This window comes from Symphodus melops, assembly GCF_947650265.1.
Source record: "Symphodus melops genome assembly, chromosome: 14".
NCBI lineage: Eukaryota > Metazoa > Chordata > Actinopteri > Labriformes > Labridae > Symphodus > Symphodus melops.
Window position 1 is genome coordinate 12,056,660 of NC_136704.1, and position 20,189 is coordinate 12,076,848.

General features: G+C 39.8%; 1 protein-coding gene across 2 annotated transcripts in view; it reads left to right on the forward strand.

The window, feature by feature from the left end:
• Window positions 1-20,189, forward strand: part of ctnnd2a (catenin (cadherin-associated protein), delta 2a) — a 244,958-nt gene that overhangs the window by 209,313 nt on the left and 15,456 nt on the right. For both annotated transcript variants that reach the window (XM_079361441.1, XM_079361442.1), the window contains exons 18-21: window positions 351-524; window positions 1,690-1,840; window positions 13,976-14,225; window positions 16,142-16,226. In XM_079361441.1, coding sequence (XP_079217567.1) covers window positions 351-524; window positions 1,690-1,840; window positions 13,976-14,225; window positions 16,142-16,226 — 660 coding nt within the window. The remainder of the gene's footprint in view (window positions 1-350; window positions 525-1,689; window positions 1,841-13,975; window positions 14,226-16,141; window positions 16,227-20,189) is intronic.

The following is a 20,189-nucleotide window of genomic DNA, read 5'->3' on the forward strand; positions in this document are numbered from 1 at the left end:
CTTTCTTTCATGAATATTGCAGTTGTGGAATCAGGTCTAATTGATAAACGCAAATGTAAAGAAAAGGTAAATAAAGGGGCCGTGCTCTTTTTATTCCAAGGTGCTTTTAGTGTCATTTCGCAATCCTTGAAAGTTTTATTTTCACTCATTTTCACTGGTCTAACTTGTCATGACGCATGATGTGTAGCCCATGACCTTGTGACACTTCAGAACTTACTTACAATGGGTGTAGTCCAGGTTGTTAATGCATAGAAATACACTGTAGGAAAGGTGTTTACGGCTCAGTTCTCTGGTATTTAAGGAACGGTAACAAAAAAAAAAAGTACTGTGATTTGTCTCATCTTTTACAGTGGGATGGCGTGGGACCCTTTCCAGACACAGCTGATCCACCCAAAGGGGTTCAGATGCTTTGGCACCCCACTATTGTCAAGCCCTACCTCACCCTGCTGTCTGAATGCTCCAACCCTGACACACTGGAGGGAGCAGCTGGAGCTCTGCAGAACCTGGCTGCAGGCAGCTGGAAGGTAATCACTGGTTAAAAGTATTTCATTTCGCTAATAGTCCCTTTAATTTCTGAATGCAACTTAATTGTGACTCTAAATCGTTACTGGGGAACATGTGTAGAACTATTTAAAAAAGCACAATGAAACACATTCTGGTACAGCTTTTTGTACTTTAGGTGCATTTCTTTGTTGCTGGTTTTTTTTAGGGGTTACATGTCACTTAGATTTATTGTTTAACAGCTCTAAACAGGGCGTTAGATAAGCACTGCAAACTTTGAATATAAATAAATGCATTTAAATGCATTTGAACCCCCATTAGTATGAAAAGAAGACATTTATTCTGAGCTTTTCCTAATTTAGCAACGCAGAGACAACACTAACACTCCGTTTATATAAAAATTGTGAAGATTAACTACAGTGAAAAAAAAACAACAACACTATGTATTCCTTTTGGGATGGTGGGCGGACTGCTCTGAGTGTGCAAGTGTGTAGACTTACCGACCTATCTGTTAACTAAGTCCCTTTGAAAATCACTTTAACCAAGTGCTCTGCACCGTGACAGCACTTGAACATGAAAATATGGCTAAAGTCTTTATTCTGTCACCTTGGTGGATGATCTGTTGGCTTAACAAAAAAATGTGTGAACACCTGAAAGATTTGCTTAAAGTTCAGTCTTTTTTAAAATGGATGTTGTGTAAGTGTCATAGCACAGAAAATAAACAATATAAGACACATTAAGTTTAATAGTGTTAAACTGGCTCCCTTCACCATCCTACAGAGTTTGAAATTATATTGAGCATGTTGTTCTTTGAGTCCACATTTGGTGGACTGTTGAGTACTATGGTGAACACTGCTGTTTTTAAAATGTGCTCCATAAATACAGCTGGATTGAATTGAATAACATCTTCCTCTCAATCGTACCCTCGTGGATTGCCAATATCTTTCTTCTTTATCCTATTGTAACTACTTTATTTCTTGTGTGTAAAATTCATGGCATGGTGACATATAAACAGTGCAGGGATTAAAATCAATGGACAAAAATAGATGACAACATCAATGAAGTCTCCACCGATAGACAATTTGATAGATTTTCCTTATCATCATTTGTACTGTATTGTACTTCAGCCTCGCGTTTGAAATGCTATGTGCACATTGGTACATTTTTCTGCTTTCTTCTTCTCGTCAGTGGTCGGTGTACATTCGGGCTGCTGTTCGTAAGGACAAAGGCCTTCCCATCCTTGTGGAGTTACTGAGGATAGACAACGACAAGGTGGTGTGTGCCGTGGCCACCGCTCTCCGAAATATGGCCCTGGACATCAGGAACAAGGAGCTCATTGGTGAGTGCGAATAATCAAACTTTTCTGAGAGATTAGATTCACCGGTGACACTGATCATTGGTGTTTTACATCTCTTCAACATCCTTCAACATGAATGTGTACACCTGAACTGTTAGGCTTGGTTTAAGTGTCTCTTTGCTTGTAAAGAGCAAGCCCATTTTAATTGGCTCATTTAGAATGTGCAAGTCAAGAGCCTGTGTTTAAGTGATTTAATGCAATTGTAAAGATTGTTACCAGTTGCACCAATTAGACATAGTCTGTAGTCACCTCTGCCTTTTAGCAGTAATGTTGCAAGATGTTTCACCAACAAGAATGTAAGGGCTGATGTAAAATAGTGACACATTAAATGATGTTATTGATTGACAATATTTGACATGATTTATTATCAATAATTATTACTGACTATGGTGGTGAAGGTTTGGATTTTTTCAGTTAAGTTGTCTTTGTTCATTTGAAAAATTGTCATCAATCCACCCGTTATCTTTACCACTTTTTCTGTTCAGGGTTGCGGGGAGCCAATCATAAGTGTCATTCTGGATTAGTCGCCAGTACATCATACAGCCTTTTTTGTTTACAAGTAATTTTTTTCTCCTTACAGTATCTTCTATGAAGTCTACTTGTTGATAGAAATAAGAGTAAGAAGAAAATATAGTGGAGATTGTGAGAAAAAGGAATAGATGAAAGTTGATGTGAAAGAGAACAGGCTGAAGAAAGAGAGAGAGTAGTAAATGTGATGATTAAACCACAGGCTTGCACTGGGCTTTGTGAAGCCCAGGAATGTGCTGTGATAGCAATATGGTGACAGACATTTTTGAAATCCATAATTGTGTTTAAGTTAATCAATATGAGCTCAAATAATGTAGAAACATGTCATTTATATAACTGATGTTAATATTATAGTCTAGTATACACTAACTGGGACAAAGCCATTGGCTATAAGATTGTTAAAGTAAATGTTTCATTTGAATAACATGAGAGTAAAAACCATCCACATAAAACATTTACCGGTAATCAATTCCTCCATTCAACGTTTTGACATGTGAAGAGTGTATGTTTTTCTCTGGAAATCGATCAAAGTCTTTTATTGATTAAAATGTTTGAGATAATTGGTCAGTTTTGTACTTCATGTCTTTTATAGCCATTAACTTTCGCAGCAGCAAGAGAAAGAGAGAGATTCATGGAAAAAGAAGTACGCTCTGTGTGCTTTCTAGAGAAAAAGCTGAAAAACTAAGATGAAATAATGTAATTACTTGCAAATGCACAGTGAAAATCAATTCAAATGTGTTTGGCATTTCTTATTCGAATACACGCTCGACTTATTCAGTTGCAGGATAACGCGGTTAACATCATGCATGTGATTACTGCTCCCAGTATTAAGAGATTTACAATAAGACAAAGACAGGATAAATGAGGCAGAAAATACAAAAGAATAGAAAATAATCTTTCTCCTGTAGAAACGGTGACTTTTGTTCACAGATTGCCTTAATCAAACACTAGAAGGAAAAAAGCTCTAACCTGATTGACTGACAGGGGTGGCTGTGGCTCAATGTCAGAGTCCGGCGTCTCTCAAATGGAAGGTTGGAGGTTTGATCCCCTCATCCTGTCTGTGGGCAAGACACTTTACCCCAGGTTGCTCCCACTGCTGCTTCATCAGCTGCTTGTAAATGTATTCATGGGCTTTTAGTACTAGACAAAGACTGTATAGGCTCAAGTCCTTTAACCATTTCCTATTTACTGTCACTGTTAACATAGATTGTCACTTTTTAAGTCTGAATTTTGATTAGCTCCATATACAACACATTATTAAAGATACATACATTAAACACAACACTGATACACCAAATAAATATTCAGAGACTTTCAACGCACTCTTGATGTGCGTCAGTCGGACATTGTTAAAATGTGGGACCATGTCTCCTGTGTTTGATGGTAACAGTTCATATTCACTGTTCAGAGCATGGTTAGGGGCAGAGAAAAAGCTGTTATCAACCATTAACATGTTTATTTTGGAGGCTGATTCACAGAAGCTCAGTCGCAGGTTTTTATTTGGTATTCACACTTTAGTGGACAGACACATGTACCATGTAGCATTACAGTAATAAAGGACACTCAGAATCACTGAACATAATAATCAAAACAATTGTTTCTATTTGCGCTAAGTGTCAAATGGTAAACCAAAGACCATTCACTCTGTTTTCTTTGTTGCGATCTCTTTCTCGCTTCTCGTTTCCATTGGCATGGACATTTTTTGATTCAATCGTAACAAACCCAAATGTTTTAGATAAGATTGTCATTTTATGTGTACAACTAAGTTTTGTTATTGACTATCAGCACAGCACCAATAGTTTGAAAGCTTATTCAGGTAATTTGAGCATTAATTGGCAGGAAGACTGGTAAGTCCTTTTTAATGCTCATATCACCAACATTAGCAAAAGGTTCCTAAATATGAGAGTCAACATTGTAACAGAAATACAGTCATTCTGTCTCCATTGTTTGCTTTTGAACTACAATAATTGTTTCTATTCGTGTCAGGGGTGGCAAACCTGTGGATGTGCCCCTGGTCAGGATGAGAGCACAGCTTCAGGCAACAGAATGTAGAAATGCTGACAGCACAGCTCCACAATCAGATGCAAAACTGGAACATATTGCTCGGAGCTGCAAACTGCATGGTTGTGTTTGAGCCTGAATATCATTACACAGCAGATAGAGGGAGCAAATGATGTGCAACTCATGGCGCTATTAGCTGCCATAATCCCTGCTATTGTGAATTCACCCCAAAGTTCTCTGTTTGGCTTGGATATTTAAAAAGCATTTGTTCGCAGGTCGTCTGCCCTCCCTCTCTCCAACTGACAGGGTGCTGGTATTTCTGACACCAGCATAAAGAAGGTTGCTTTGTTTGGCTTAATCACGGCGATGCCCTCGGAAAAATTGTTCCTTAACAGTGAGAAAGATGCATGAAGGCAGGGAGAATGTGTCCCCACTGAGCACTTATTGTAGATAAATGATAGGAAGGAAAACAACGCTGTTCAAACTGTCCTCTCAAAAGCAGCAAACTTCTTTATCTCATCTTTATTTGTCATGGCTTTATTATCAGACCTTTTGCATTAATTAATGTTTTCAATACGTTTTACATTTATTTATTCAATCAGCTCATTAAAAAGGGAACACCATCACACGGTTAACACTGATGAATTACATCTGCAGAAACTCATCAAAATCAGCTCACAATTCAGATTCTGTTCCAATATGTCGTGACAGACAAATGGTGAATCTTCTCAAAACAGTCAGTCAGAATTAATGACACACAGTAAGACAGGAAGTCTCAGTAATGCAGGGCCAAATGGAGAGAGAAGAACAGTGAGAGGGATCACTCAGGGTTGAGTCTTTGCTACTGGCAAGATGTGAGTTGATGCATGCCGACAGAGAAGAAGTGGAGTCCAGGCACCCCTAAGAGACAGGCTCCATTTGGACCATGTTCTCGAGCTTTATTCATCACAGTGACTCCAACCTCCAAGTTGAACACCTTTATCTTCACACCATGCACTCCTGCAGAACAACAGCTTTACCCAAAGCGACAAAACCATTTCACAAGGACGCTCTGATGTCTTTGTCAGATCAAAGTTTTAACTAATTATATTATGTTTTTGACTGGCAAATCTTGAGTAAATCACCTCTTCCTCAAAAGGAAAAAAAAAAAAGAAGGATTTGTCTCATGCGATGGCGTGTCATAAGCTGTTAGTGCCGGTGAGTTTGGCAGCATCACCGTTGGGGAATAGTGGTTTGCATGAGAGCTCGGCAGAGTGAGCGGAGATGAGAATCATTTTCGCACACAATAACCTCAGAGTGTCAAATCCTCTCGGAAGCACTGTATGATTGGATGGAAGCAAGACAAGCATTAGAGGCGCAGGGCTAAGGTCTGATGGTGAGAAAGAGCAGAGAGAGGCCGATTCAGACTAGATAGAGAAAATGAAGCGAGAGCAATGACAGTTAAGACCAAACCCTATGTGATCTTAAATTACAATCCCTCTGTGATGGGATTTAGTGGCTTATTGACGCCACTGAAAATCATCCTTCTGATCCGTCAATGTTTTTGTCTTTCTCTTGATTTAACCTCTTTCATAGTTTGCGATTTGCATAATACACTGTACGCCTGTGTAGCAACGAATGAGTCCCATTCACTGCAACAGCGTCTGTCAGCCCGATTTTTCCCCATTTACTTACAGATGGTAATTTGACACACGTAAATTGGAAAGAGCTCTTAAATGCCAGGAAGACGTATGTATATATTTTCAAATATAACAGCTATTTGATAAAGATTTTCATAAACACATGCTGTAGTTTGCAGCCAAATCCAAACCAAAGTTAGTGTTTAATAAAATAGTGATTAATGTAGAAATCTGTATGAATTCAAGACATTTATTGCATTCATTTAATGATCAACTGGCTCCAAGTGCTTCATCCAACTGAGTCTCTCGATCCTTTAATTTAAATTCCAAACATGGACTATATATATATTTATATTTATACACGCTTAAAAATCAGGGTCAGTGTTTTTTAATGCATTTGATTATATTATCCCCAAATAAATGATTGATGAAATCACTTCTCTGAGTTTAAGAATATGTTATTTTTCTCAATTATGGCGAGCGTATAACTAATAATGAATCACGGAAAATGTTTCATCTTGAGTCAGTTTGGGCAGAAGATCAAATGTAACCTGTCAGCTTTTAAATTACTGAGTTTGCTGGCTACCTTCCTGCGTTTGGACTTCAGAAATAACCCAACATCAGACATCAGAGTTCTCTGTGGTTTCCTTTAAGGTGGCTCAAGAACACCTCTTTCATGAGAATCAGAGAGTGCTTGTTTTGGTGATTGCCCAAGTTTGCTCAGGATGTACTCATGTGCACCAGGTGCAGAAGCTCTTCAGTGGACATAAAATTAAAACATAATTTCATAACTGATTTACTTTCCCCCCATTGCTTAATGGATGCAGAATTTTAGTTAGTAACTTAAAAGGTACAGATTTTGTAAAACCCAAGATAAAATCCTCAAAGACTTTTTCACTCTTTCTTTGTCTTCTTCTCTTGTCAAACCACACCTCGATCACTTAAGCCGCTCCTACTCTTCTCCCACCCTCTTGTCTACAACACGCCACTATACCTTTTTTCCATCTCATTCAGTCTCTACCTTTCTTCTACAGTATTCTCATCCATATATGCCACAGCTGCTCCTCTCTCCCTGATTTCAGACATGAGCTCATAGCGCCTCACCTTCTCTCTCTTGCACTCTCTCACTCTTTGTGTCTCTCGTTTATGACATCAGTGCTAGGCATTGTTACCAAGGAAACTGAAGTAGTGCGCCGCGGGGATGTCACTAATTGCATGATTGCAAATGTGTGTGTGTGTATGGATGTGTGTATTGGAGAATGTGTGTCTGTTGGAGGTCAGGTAATGATGTAAATAAGGTTTGGAAAACTCAGTGGTTTCTTTGATGAAAACATGTTGTCTTCTTACACGCACGCACGCACACACACACATACACACACTCACACACTGTAGAACGTTGATAGATAGCTCTAAACTGGGGGCAAAAATGACATGCTAATCCAACTTTCCAACAAATGTTTTTACTTCAGTGTCCATTCTGAGTTTTACCCTTTCCTCCATCTTTTACACCTTCTGTGTCCCTGATGCCAGCAGACTGCACTGTGGATGTGAGTTTAAACAACTGTGGATGGTTAGGAGTCTGAAAGAAAGAGTGGCCATGTCCACTGACTCGCACTAAGTTGACAAACACTTCTCTCCCCCTGTTGCAGTGGGACTTGATGAAATTTCTTGTCCTCCTTTTGGGATGAAACTCTTGTGTGTTAGGGGTCTGGCACATCTTTTATCAGCACATTTTGTTCTTTTTGGCATTCTCTGTCCTCTTCTCCATCATGCCAGAATGGGAGCACAACAGAGAGTAAAAGAGAAATACTGAAAGGGAATAAAAGAGCTGTCAAGTGAAGATCACCTTTTTGTTCCTGTCCTTCTACGATTTAAGATTGTAGATGAACTCAGATGGGTAACATAATTGAGCTCATAAAAACATGTTCTATCTGCCCAGGCATCCTCCTCACGTTAGCTGAATTTGTTAATGAAGCCACAGGTTCCTCTCCCTCTCTCACTTACTCTCTGGCTGTCTCTCTCTTCTTTACAGTGTACTCTTTAATCTGTCATCCACAGACATCAAAGACACAAACATAGGGTGAGATATAAGCGTTGGGAAAAGCCCTAAAGACGGGGAGGCAGACTATTTTACAATGGGAAAGTAATGACATGCTGTTTTTCAATTACCTCCATTTCTGACCTCTTTAAACCTGCCGTGTTTCATCTATTTACAGAGTCTGTCTGCATTCTGTTTTATTCATACAGTTTGAAGTTAAAAGAAATGCCCCATATATTTCAGTCTGACTTTGCCTTGAGGTCGTTCATATGTATTGCAGCTTGATGAGGATTTGAGGACGATGATAACTGGGGGCTGCAGGGTGTGTGTGTGTGTGTGTGTGTGTGTGTGTGTGTGTGTTTCAGTGTTATTTTTCACATCTTTGTGGCAGCTTTCCAAATGAGCACATAATCCAGAACTCATTTGAAAGCTGTAATTTGTTATGTTTTGAATTATAGTGCGGGGGAAATGTGTATAACTGTTGTCAACATAACACCTCTCCCTCCTCCCTGAGTGATAACAATGATATTTGAGATTTGAACCACGTTTTTTTTTTGTTTTTGTTTTTTTTTGGGGGGGGGGGGGTTGCATGTTTTGATCTAATTCTGGTGTGTAGTCATTCTCAGTTTGAACTCGCAGCGGCTGCCATCCAAGCACCATAACCACATCACTTTCATGATTTTAATAAAGGAATATTCTCATTGAAGAGGACTCAAGTCCCTGTTGCTTTGAATCTGGTGCCCCCTGTTGATGATGTTATGTATAACAAGAAAATCCATTGAGGCACACGGTCACTGAAACCTCTGGTTTTGTGACTGAATATTTCACTTTCAACAATAGCCTCCTGTAAGCATACCATGTAAATTGCTTATTTTTTTCTAGTGCATCATCTGTTCAGATCAACTTAAAAACAACATGAATACAGTTTATTTCAAATATGGTCATTTGAGGTATACACTTTTCACATTATTCATTATTATTAAATGCACACAGATAGCGAATCACCTTGCTACTTAAATGTCTCACAGTTCAAGATTGATCCTTTCAGTCTGCTGTCATCACATTCTCATTATTTTACAGCTCAAAATATATTACAGCTGCTTGTTAAATTGTCTTATTATTAAGGTGCTAAACCTTTATTGTAACATTCACTCAAGGAACAAGGAATAAGAGGCTTCTGGCTCAAACCTAACACAGCCAGAAGATTTTAATACGAGTAAGCATACAGCAGCCCAGGGACCCCAGTCACTGATAAGTGTGTATTAACCATTCTTTATTCTCAGACAGTCCGACGCCACAACCAATCAAGCTGCTTCATCTTCCCCACATCTCCCTGAGACAATTACCTCCAATTTTGCTTCAATAACACTCTCCCTTCTCCGTCAGTAAACAATCAAATCACTCCATTGTTGAGGGTAATTGGATCTCTTTAAATCAAATCAGCCATTATGGCCCTGATGAAGCACGCCCTGCTCAGCGGGAGTTAGCTGCACATAAGGGAATGTAGCGCAGGAATATATTACCAGCCGTACCTCCCAGGTGAAGATGGCTATATTGGAGGAGTCTTGTAATACAGGTTTATTAGACTGTGCCGTGATCAGCACAGGGCTTGTTTCTGTCCTTGAGGACATGTTCCAGGTGCAGCTCACATCTCAGCAACAAAGACAGAAGGAGGTTGTGCTCCAGCATTTAGAGGTGAAGTCTTTTGTCATATAGTAGAGCTTTAAAGTACAAAAGTGTCACCACCCACTCACGAGGACAAATCAGGAATCATAGTTTCACAAAGGTCCTTGTTCTCACACTAAGCAATACTCGACAATAGTTTGAGCAGTTATAGTTTTTATACTGCTGTACTCATTCTTATATATTTTAAGTTGTTTTAAACGAAGCGTTTTAACAAAAAAAGATCTTCATCAGGGTAATAAGCACATTAAAAGATTTTCCTTTTTAAAATGTGTTGAATTTTGCGTTGACGTTAAAAAGGGCACTTTCTCGCTCTATCAAAATAAAATCGTCCACGTGTCACAGAATCTCCTTCCAGAATCTGTAATTCATCAATAAGCTTCTTGCAGACTCTCATCATGGTGTCTGGATGTGGGGAAGTGGCCATGATTTTGTTTGATTAAAGTGGTGTCTGAGATCGGCTTGAATTTAGTTAAGTCCTCGCAATATATTTCTGGGTATAGAATAAATATTTGTTCCATGATAAAACTACAACCCCCCAAGTGGCAAAAAAAAAATGACCTTGTTGAAGTTGAGATTCGAAACAATCTACAGTGTCTCCTTAAAAAACATCTCACGTCAAAACAAACAACTAAGACCGAATATCCCCCAACAAAACAAATTAACTGAAAAAACTGAAGCAAACAAGGAGAAATCCAGATAATGAGCAACGTGCAGGTGAGATGTGAATTTGTGTGCATGTGTTGTTTGTTTGCGGGTAATTTAAAGGTGGTGTGTTTCTGAGGCTTTCAGTCATGTTTTGCAGCGGCGTCTTCCTCTAACAAGCTGTGTTATTAAAAGGATTGGAAATAACGAGGCCTTCTCCCTTTGATTCGTCTGCTATCAAGGTGTCTCACATTGCATTCCTCTCAGCGTATATCCCTTTGTGGGCTAAACTTTTTTTCTGCCTTTGCTCACATTTTCTTTCCTTCTGACATTCCCTGCCTTCCTCTTCCTCTCTCTCAAACATGGCAGACTACATTGCCGTTTCCTTATCCTCTTTCAACCTCTCTTCTTCTCCTTCCACATCACCTTCTTAGTTCTGTACTCTCCCCCCGTGGGACGAAAGTGATGACGTTGCAGAGGCTGATAGGGATGTGCATGCACACACCTGATCACACACACACACACACACACACACGCACGCGCACACACGCATGCTAGCATATTTTTCAAGAAATGCTGACAGCAGTTTATCAGAGCATCTCCCTGTAAGCAAAAAACACTGAGACAAACACACTCACAGAGATATGCCTCTAACAGTCCTAAAGTCTTATTCAAACTCTACTTCAGCCATCTTTTGTTATTACCAGATCAGCCAGTCAGCTGATAAATTAGCCACTCAATCAGCCAGTCATTCAATCAATAAATTGCCAGTCATTCACTCGGTAAATTATCTGTCAATCAGACCTTAAATTAGTCAGTCAGTAAATAATTCACTCCCTCACTTAGAAATGAGTTAGATCATTAAATCACGAAGAAAGTAAATGAATTAGTCTTTCATCATCTTGAATCAGTTAGGAAATTAGTCTGTATGATTTAAGTTGGTCAAATAATGAATGTTCCTCTTAGGATGCTGCTTAACTTTGTCCTCACAGCTTAAAGACAATGACTGCTTAACCTCTGTACAGCCTGCTAGCTTGAGATAACACTTGGCCAATCAACTCAACTCAATCCTTAAAGAGATACAGCGTGGGTGTGTGTGTGTGTGTGTGTGTGTGTGTGTGTATATGTCTTTATAAATGTGTAATAGTAATGTTTGGTTGTATGGGTATTAGTGTGTGTGTGTGTGTGTGTGTGTGCCTGCGTGCGTGCGTGCGTGCGTGTGTGTGTGTCTCACTTTATGAAGGTTGATGGTGTTATCTGATTTCCTCGCTCTATGTATTGCGTTGCTGTTCTCAGCCCTTCCCAGATCACTTAGACTTATTAGAGGTAATATGAGCATTGGATTTACCACCAGCCTGAAATGGCTTCGTGGATATCACAGTGATAGATTGGCATGGGAAAAAAAATGTGGCATTGTGAAGTAGTGGAGGATTTTTGCATTAGAAAAGAGTGAATAAATAAAGACAATATGACAATTTGAAGAGAAGATTTTTAGGAACAAATCAAATCAGAGTGGCAGTCAGATAAGTAGTTTTGAACTGAAAAGACTCCCTTTGAATTTCAAAAGTGCATTCAATGTATCACTCGGAGTTTATTTCGGCTGCTTGAGTTTTCCAGTGCTAGCGAGGGTGTAATGCTCCACTTGAAGATAATGCAGCAGCAGATATAAACAGTTTCAGCAGCACTCCCTGTGTTTGTATCTACTCTATCTGATGCAGCTCTTTTGTAGAGGACGTGTGGAGGACATCTGTTTGTAAAATAATTCAAACAGAGACGGTCACAACGAACTGCTCTTCAGTGTTGTTTATAGTGATGCGTCAGTCACCAACGAGCCAGTTTAGAAGAGTGAACGATGGGAGCCATTTTTTTGTCAAGCAATACAAGGCGAATGATATGATAATCTCCGTCCCACAGTTGCTCCGCGCGACGTGTGCTTGTTTGTAAAAACGCACGGGCTGAATGCAGAATTGGCAAAATTAAGCTGTCACATCGAGCAGGAATCCACAAACAAACCTTCACAGATACATGAGAATTGTCCAGCAGTTTAGGTGGAAGAAGAAAGGCAGAGTAGCTCTTCTTCTACTGATCATCGGGTGGTTTCAGAGAGTTACAAGGGTCTGCAAATGCAAAATAGAAAAATTATGTATACTGTTGTATAAAAATAAATGGTAAAATGAAGGGCCGTCTTGGTGAGTTGAGCCAAATGATCTGGCAAAACCAGCATGCACTCCCTCTCCTTTAAATTGAATACTTTGTTACATCCAGCATGTGACAGGATGGCTAGACTGTTGCATTGCTGTGATGTAAGCGCACCTTTTAAAGAGCGTCGGGCTAAGAGGAATCATCCTAGGACCTCTGTTGTGTGGATTTTATTAAAAATGAACCACATTTCAGTCGTGGTTCATTATTCATTACAACATTCAATAATTCCCTCTGCATCTAAATTGATTATACTCGGAACATGAGCTGTGGGTTTTATCCCAGAAGCTCAAAATGATTCGAATGTAATTGACAGCTTTCAAGATGGTCAAGGCATTTCTTATCACTCGACTGGCGCTCATGTTTGATGAATCTCCACGCTGCACCTCCGTCAGCACAATCACCTCTCATCTCTTCAAGTCCTCTCCCATTTCTCCACTCAACAGCTATTTGCTATGATCTCTTCTTTATTGGCCCCTCTCCTTATTCGTTCTCATATCCAGTGATCTCACTCTCATGGGTAACCCCTCTGTGTGTATTTGACCCAGAAACACTGCAGGAAATAACATGACGATTGATCCCAGAGAGCGAGATGTTTCACTAAATTTTGATGACATCTAAATATACACCAGCACACTACTCTCATATAAACTAAAGCAATCTGTGTTTGGAGACTAAATAAACCATTTTCAGTCAGACAACAGCAAGATACCTTATTCCCACCATGTGAGCTAGAGGTGGCAACTCAAGTCAATCAATTATATTTTTCTAGTGAAATTGGGCCTGTATATTAGCATTGAATCATTGAATAGCATCAATTTTCACTGATGAAGAATTATGCTTGAAATCAGCCATTTGAATATGCATTTTAACTATCATGGACCTTATTCAAATTGTGTGTGTGTTTGTGTGTGTGTGTGTGTGTGTGTGTGTGTGTGTGTGTGTGTGTGTGTGTGTGTGTGTGTGTGTGTGTGTGTGTGTGTGTGTGTGTGTGTGTGTGTGTGTGTGTGTGTGTGTGTGTGTGTGTGTGTGTGTGGGCGGGTGCTTACAGAATGCTGAAATGAAATACGAATTCCCAGACTGGGACAAGAAAATGTCACCATTGCTGAATCAATATGAATGTATAACGCTTGATGACAGCTGAGGCAAGTTACGGTGCTTTTGAGATAAAAAGAAAGAAATCTTCAACCAATAGAGTTTTTCAAACTATTTAACTAAGTTCATGTTATAATGGCTTTTACTAATAATTCCTAATAACCTCTTTATATGATAACCATGGTTTTCAAATAATACCCATGCAAAGGCATTTTTCCGAAACAATTTTCGAGATGTTTTCAAGAAATTCTCTACAGATGACAGTATGGTCAAAGAATAACTACTGACCAATGTTTGTTACTTTTTTAGGTAAATATGCAATGAGAGACTTGATCCATCGGTTACCAGGCAGTAGCAGCAGCAGCAACAACAATGCCACCAGCAGTGGGACCTCCGGGACCACAGGCCCTCCCAGCAAGGCCATGTCAGATGATACCATAACTGCCATCTGCTGCGCACTACACGAAGTCATCACCAAGAACATGGAGAACGCCAAAGCCCTGCGTGATGCTGGTGGGATAGAAAAACTCATCGGCATCGCCCGCAGCAAAGGAGACAAGTGAGTAGGCCGTAGCTTTGAGGCCATGGCTGTGTCTGAAATCACACACTACTCACAGAGTTCAACAGATAGACAATACATCATTTTTGATGTATTGATGTTGTGTCCCAATTCTGTGTACATCATTGTACCCTATGAAGTGGACTCATTGTATCCCACAATGCATAGTAAAAAGAAGTATACAACCGATGGTTTCCATCCAACAATATATACTGTCTTGCATTGTAGTTCTTAGCTTTTTTTTGTGAGAGGAGAGTAGCATTTATCTCCACTCAGACCGACGACAAGGAGCACGACCAGCGTAAACACAAGGGAAACGTTCCTATTTAGGGTTTAGAATTGTTTTTAATTAAGAGTAAAGAATTTTCAACAAAGTCCCATTTGAAACATGAGTTTTTCCTGATGGTGATGACAGGCATGAGAACAGAGTCTGTGAAATACGGAAACAAAGAAAAGGGTCTTTGAGCACAAACACATGTGATTCTTAATCCATAAAAGACAGCTGGAGAACAAAGATGCAGCAAGAGTATAACTACTATCGCTGTGGAAGATCGAGCAGGGCGTTTCACCTCGCTGATATGGCAACCAGCTGGTCAGGGCTGCCATGACATTAGAGTGTTATTAGGCAGAGATCAAACATTCATTTATTGTCAGTGAGAAAGAATCAGTCCTTTTGGGAAACTGCGCTCAAGATTGCCATTACAGAGAGATAAGGTGCTGAGAGAAACCTTTGTAAGAGTGTTTAATTAACTGCTAAGAGCACAGATATCTTTATTTTCTCAGGATAGGTACACTAAGAATAAAAGTGCTCCTAAAGCAGCATTTAAAAAATTAAATACTTCTCAGGTTGGGGAATTGCTTAGTCCGGGATCTCAAGCGGTGAGACATGACCTGAAAAGGTTGCTGCTAAAGTCAAAGTGTAATGTTTACAGCATGTCCAAGATGGCTGATGAAGCAACAGAGTCAACACCACAAACAGTGTTTGCCTCTATATCAGTGCCTTGTACAATTTGTACATGTATGTATATATAGAGTATAAAGCAGTTTTATTACTTGTGCAAAGACCAAACCCTATCGTGATAAACAGATACAACCTACTCAGACATTTTTCAAGAACTGTGTTTTGCAGTCATTAAGGTCTGTTAGAGCCTGTTGTCTGTAACTTTTCAACTTTATCATGTTACGGAGATGCATAAGAAAAACAGCTTTGAAAAGGGGAAGAGTGAAATAAGAGGTTGGTTTGTAACTGTACAATATATGGAATTTGTAACTTCAGTTCGATGAAATGAAGATTATTATCCCATGCACTTTTCTTGATTAAAGTGATGCCCGTCAATAAAGATTGGTCAATGTAAATCAGATCACAAAGAAACCATAAAGCTTCTGACATTAAAAAAAAGTTTGTGTCCACTCCATATAGGTTCTATTCATGTGCAGTTATCTATTTATAGAGATCACTAGATAACAAACTTGATAAGCAATATTTCGAACTTTGAAACACTTTCTGTTGTATTACTGTGAAAAAAACCCAGTTTACAGGGTGATTTTGTTCACGTTGGTGGACAAATGGAAAATCAGCATCACTTTTGCCTCCCTCCCTCCATAGCTGTTAGAAGGGCAGAGCTTACAAACTGACTCCTACTGGAGTCATTTTTCAGTGAAGTGGCAGGGAAGGGACCATTAGCAAGGCAGAGAGGGCCATTTTAAACTCATCTAGAAACTATCAGTTTTGTGCAAGGAAAATGATTCTCTGCTGAAAAGAGCAATGGCCCTCTAACTCTTAAAGCTGTCGCGAGTGCCACTGGCCTGCACACATCCGGTGCAGCTGGTTAAGACAAGGGACAGAATAACATAGCAACATTACCCAAATGAATAGGGACCCGGGGAAATAACTCTCGCTCCTTATCTCTCTCCAGACACTCAGCAAAGGTGGTAAAGGCAGCCTCTCAGGTCCTCAGCAGTATGTGGCAGTACAGAGACCTGCGCTCCCTCTACAAAAAGGTAGGATACAGAGAAAAACCTGAACTCAATTCATCTTACAGATGTGTTTTAATATGTCTTTCTCTCTCTCTCTCTCTCTCTCTCTCTCTCTCTCTCTGTCTCTCTCTCTCTCTCTCTCTCTGTCTTTCTCTCTCTCTCTCTCTCTCTCTCTGTCTCTCTGTCTCTCTCTCTCTCTCTCTCTCTCTCTCTCTCTCTCTCTCTCTCTCTCTCTCTCTCTCTCCTTCTGATTTGGGACTTTTGTATTTTCATTATTACTGGCTACACCTGTGAGGATCATTATAGAGTTTTGGTTGAAGCTTTGCCCAATAAGAGCTTCATATCCGATTGGCTGGCTGTAGCTGTTACTATAGATTGACTGTCAACTATGTGAGGATGAACTTTATGATGATGATGGAAGCTAGTCATTTTGACAAAAAGCCGCTGAAAAGAAATCATCTGAAATAGTGAGACTTCCGTTGCCTTTTTTTTTTGTGTGATGAATTACTTTGAAATCTTGCTCATAGGTTCAGCAGGTCACATCTCATTCCTGCAGGGGGATATAAATGTAATATGAAGAAAGGATATGCGACTATTTTAAATAAGCAGTGGCTAAGTTAAAGGGGGCTGATTCATTCTTTTTTATGTGATGAAAGGAAGGAGAAGTGAATCCAGAGTCATGTCGACAGACAAAACTGTTGAGAAAGATGTGATGTTGCTGTGTTTCCGGAGTTTCAGATCGCTGACAGAAGGTAACATTTGGATGCTATGTTGGAGAAAAAAAACAACAATTTAAGGCAAAATCATCAGCTTATAGTTGTCCAGATTAACCTTGTTTTCGTCTTGTTTCTGTGACCAACGTAGCTTGATTCTGTTCAAAGAAAGCAATGTGTAAACTATATATTTACTTTTGACAGGTAAGTCGATCATCTACCATTACTGTTGTAAGGATTTTCTGCTTACCTCTCTTAAATTTCTTCCTCCTGTCATCACCTTTTGAATGATGTCTTTTTTTCTGAGCGTCAGCGGTAATCATTATAATTATCCAGTGTAATGGAAAAAGCTCTGTCAATATCATGCAGGGAGGGGAGAAATACCTTGATATCCAAAGTAAGTTGCTGCTAAAGAGTGGAGAAAAAAAAAAACAGGCATAACAAAGACATTGTGGCATACGTGCAGCTCCCGTGGTACACTAGCAGTTCTTTCGGTATTGCATTGCTTTAGGTTGAGTCCTTTGCTGTATAAGTGCCCCACTGTGTGTGTTTTGTGTGTTTGCTTTGCCTTGAGGTCAGCCATAGCCTCCTCCAAACTAAAGACTAATAGTTTTCTGCTGGGCACCATCACAACTGAGCAACAGTGTTTACAGAGGCTGGAGGATCGATAACTTTGTGTTAGTCTCTAGCTGTTGTTTTCTTTCCTTCATTACACACACACACACACACACACACACACACACACACACACACTCTCTCTCACACACAAACTAAAGTGAACATGCTGATGGTTATTTAGCACATCATAAAGTCTGTATGATGTTAAGGTTGCTGGCTATCAGGCTTCAGTGCGTTATTAAAAGGTAGATTGTAGCTCACTAAGAATGGTGCAAACAAGCAGCAAGTCTGAAAACATGAGGTCTTGAAAAATGATGATTAGTTTGTGCTCTGCACTGACTCAGAGACTCTCTTTTATCTCTGTCTTTCTCTCCCACACTCAAACTAAGGCTGATGAAATCCACTTTCACGTCCTTTAGCTCTTTTGTTGTCTGTCTCTGCATAAAAAAAAATAAAAAAAAACTTGATGAAAAGTACTGACAGATGTTCTGTTACCTTTTGCTTGTCATTAATGAGTGTTGTTGAGTGATTTTGCCACCAAGGTCATCTGCCATTCAGCACTAAAACTTTGGAAGTGTGATTGGCAAGTTTCCATGAGGTGTTGAGCTATATTGAACAACACATTCTGGATAGGAGTCCTTGGCTTTGATTGTGTGTCTTCATCTCCCCGTGTGGAGAGAAAAATGTATTTGATCTGGACAATTGTATATACATTGATGTAGTCTACTGCAATACAATGCAAGGCCTGCTACCAATGACACTATTGCAGTACTGTTAATGATCAGTTTTAGTTTACTATCTCCTGTTGTTTTTTATTAAAAAAAAAATTCAGATTACATAATTTACATAAGCAAAACTACATTTATGTTGGGCAGTGGGCCCATCAGAGAATAAACCTTCATAGAGGCAAATAAGGTGGTGAACAAACACATCTGGAATGACCTACACAAACACAGCAATGGACATCATCAGCCAGGTATCGAGTGTCTTAGTTGGGGTCTGTGTGCTTCTGTAGTTGTGGAAAGCAAAACCAGGATGTGGGAGGGTATGGAGAAGGACTTTGATTTCTGGCAAACTTTCAGATGACTCAAGTGGGGAATGCAAGGATGGGCTAACGCTGTTCTCAGAAAGGGTGGAAGACTGCTGTCCAAGACACAGGATACGGATGAAAGAGTACTTTGAGAAATGCATTGAGATGCTGAAGGCTCTGGACATTCTTTAGGGTTTCTTGGCTGACGTGCCTCTGTGCTGTCGTTTGAAGGTCTGGACTGTCTAGTGTCTGTGGAGTGGCAGGCTGAGGTCGGTGGTTACCATTTTTAAAGGGTGTGCTCCAATTGTCTCGGTATTACACATTTATTGAAAGGATCTCAAGGCGCACCCGGTGAATGGCGAGTCTCCGCTTTTGGTACCTTCCTTGCTGATGATGTTGTTCTGTTGGCTTTTTTGGGGCTGGGACCTCCATCAGGCATTTGGGATGTTTGCAGCCAAGTGCAAAGTGGATTCGATGAGGGCTCTATGTTGGAAAACAGTTGATTTCTTCATCCAGGTGGGGAGTTAGTCTTTGCCTCAAGTGAAGGAGTTCAAGTATCTTTGGGTGTTGTTCATGAGTGAGAGTAAAATGGATTGCGAGATTGGCATACAGCTTAGTTCAGTATTAAGCAGTAATTTGTGTGTGTGAACCATTGTGGCGAAGATGACACTGGTCTAAAGGCAAAGCTGATTTTTAACCAGTTCTACAGTTACAGTACAGCAAAATACCACGAGTTTCAAGGTCTTCAACTTCAGTTCTCCAAGCAGTTTTCCAACTTCAGAAAATCTTTTTTGAAAGCTAGTCGTCCTTGTCGAACATACTTAGAAATGTCTTTTAAATGACATATTGTTGAACTGTGTTTGGAGAAAAAACAAAAAAAAGTATTCAACTCAGAATTAGTTAGAACTCTCTGACTTTCTCACATGATAAATATTTTGGATGGGCTCATGTCCAAGTTCGAGACTGTCACAGTCACTTCAGGACAGGCTGCCCTGTGGCATCAGAGTGTGCTCGCCTCACCCTGACGACTTCCCTCTCTTCATTCGTCATCCTCTCATACCCAGTATTAAACTGAACAGTATCCCCATGTGGCCCCTTGGAGCCTCATCTGCTTCACACTTCTTTAATCATTGCCACTGGATAGCATTACACTTGACTGGATGGCATAATAACACTCCAGTGATCCAGACATGAAGGACATTGGCTTTCCACAGCAGCCGGACCTGAAGTAGCTTTATTTTTGGGATAATTTGTTTGTTTGTTTAACTTACACCCCACCCATCTTTGCCTGAAGCAACTTTGATTTAATAAAGAAAGACATCAGAGAAGGAAAACACTTACTTATGATTGATGGAACAACAAAATGAGTTTTGCATCTGTCTCATTTGATCCAATTCGATGTAAACATCAACTCAGTGGGAAAAAGAGAAAGTAGCAGGAAGACAAGACATGTTTCACTCCATAACGGCAAAAAACCTCATCCATCATCTGTAAATTGAAGATATCCCTTGCAGTCCGTTCTGTCTTCAGATGCCAGTTTCATCCAGACTCATTTAGCCGTACTTCATTACATCCTTTGAATGACCACATTCTTGTTATTCAGCTAAAATGTTGCTGTCATCAAGG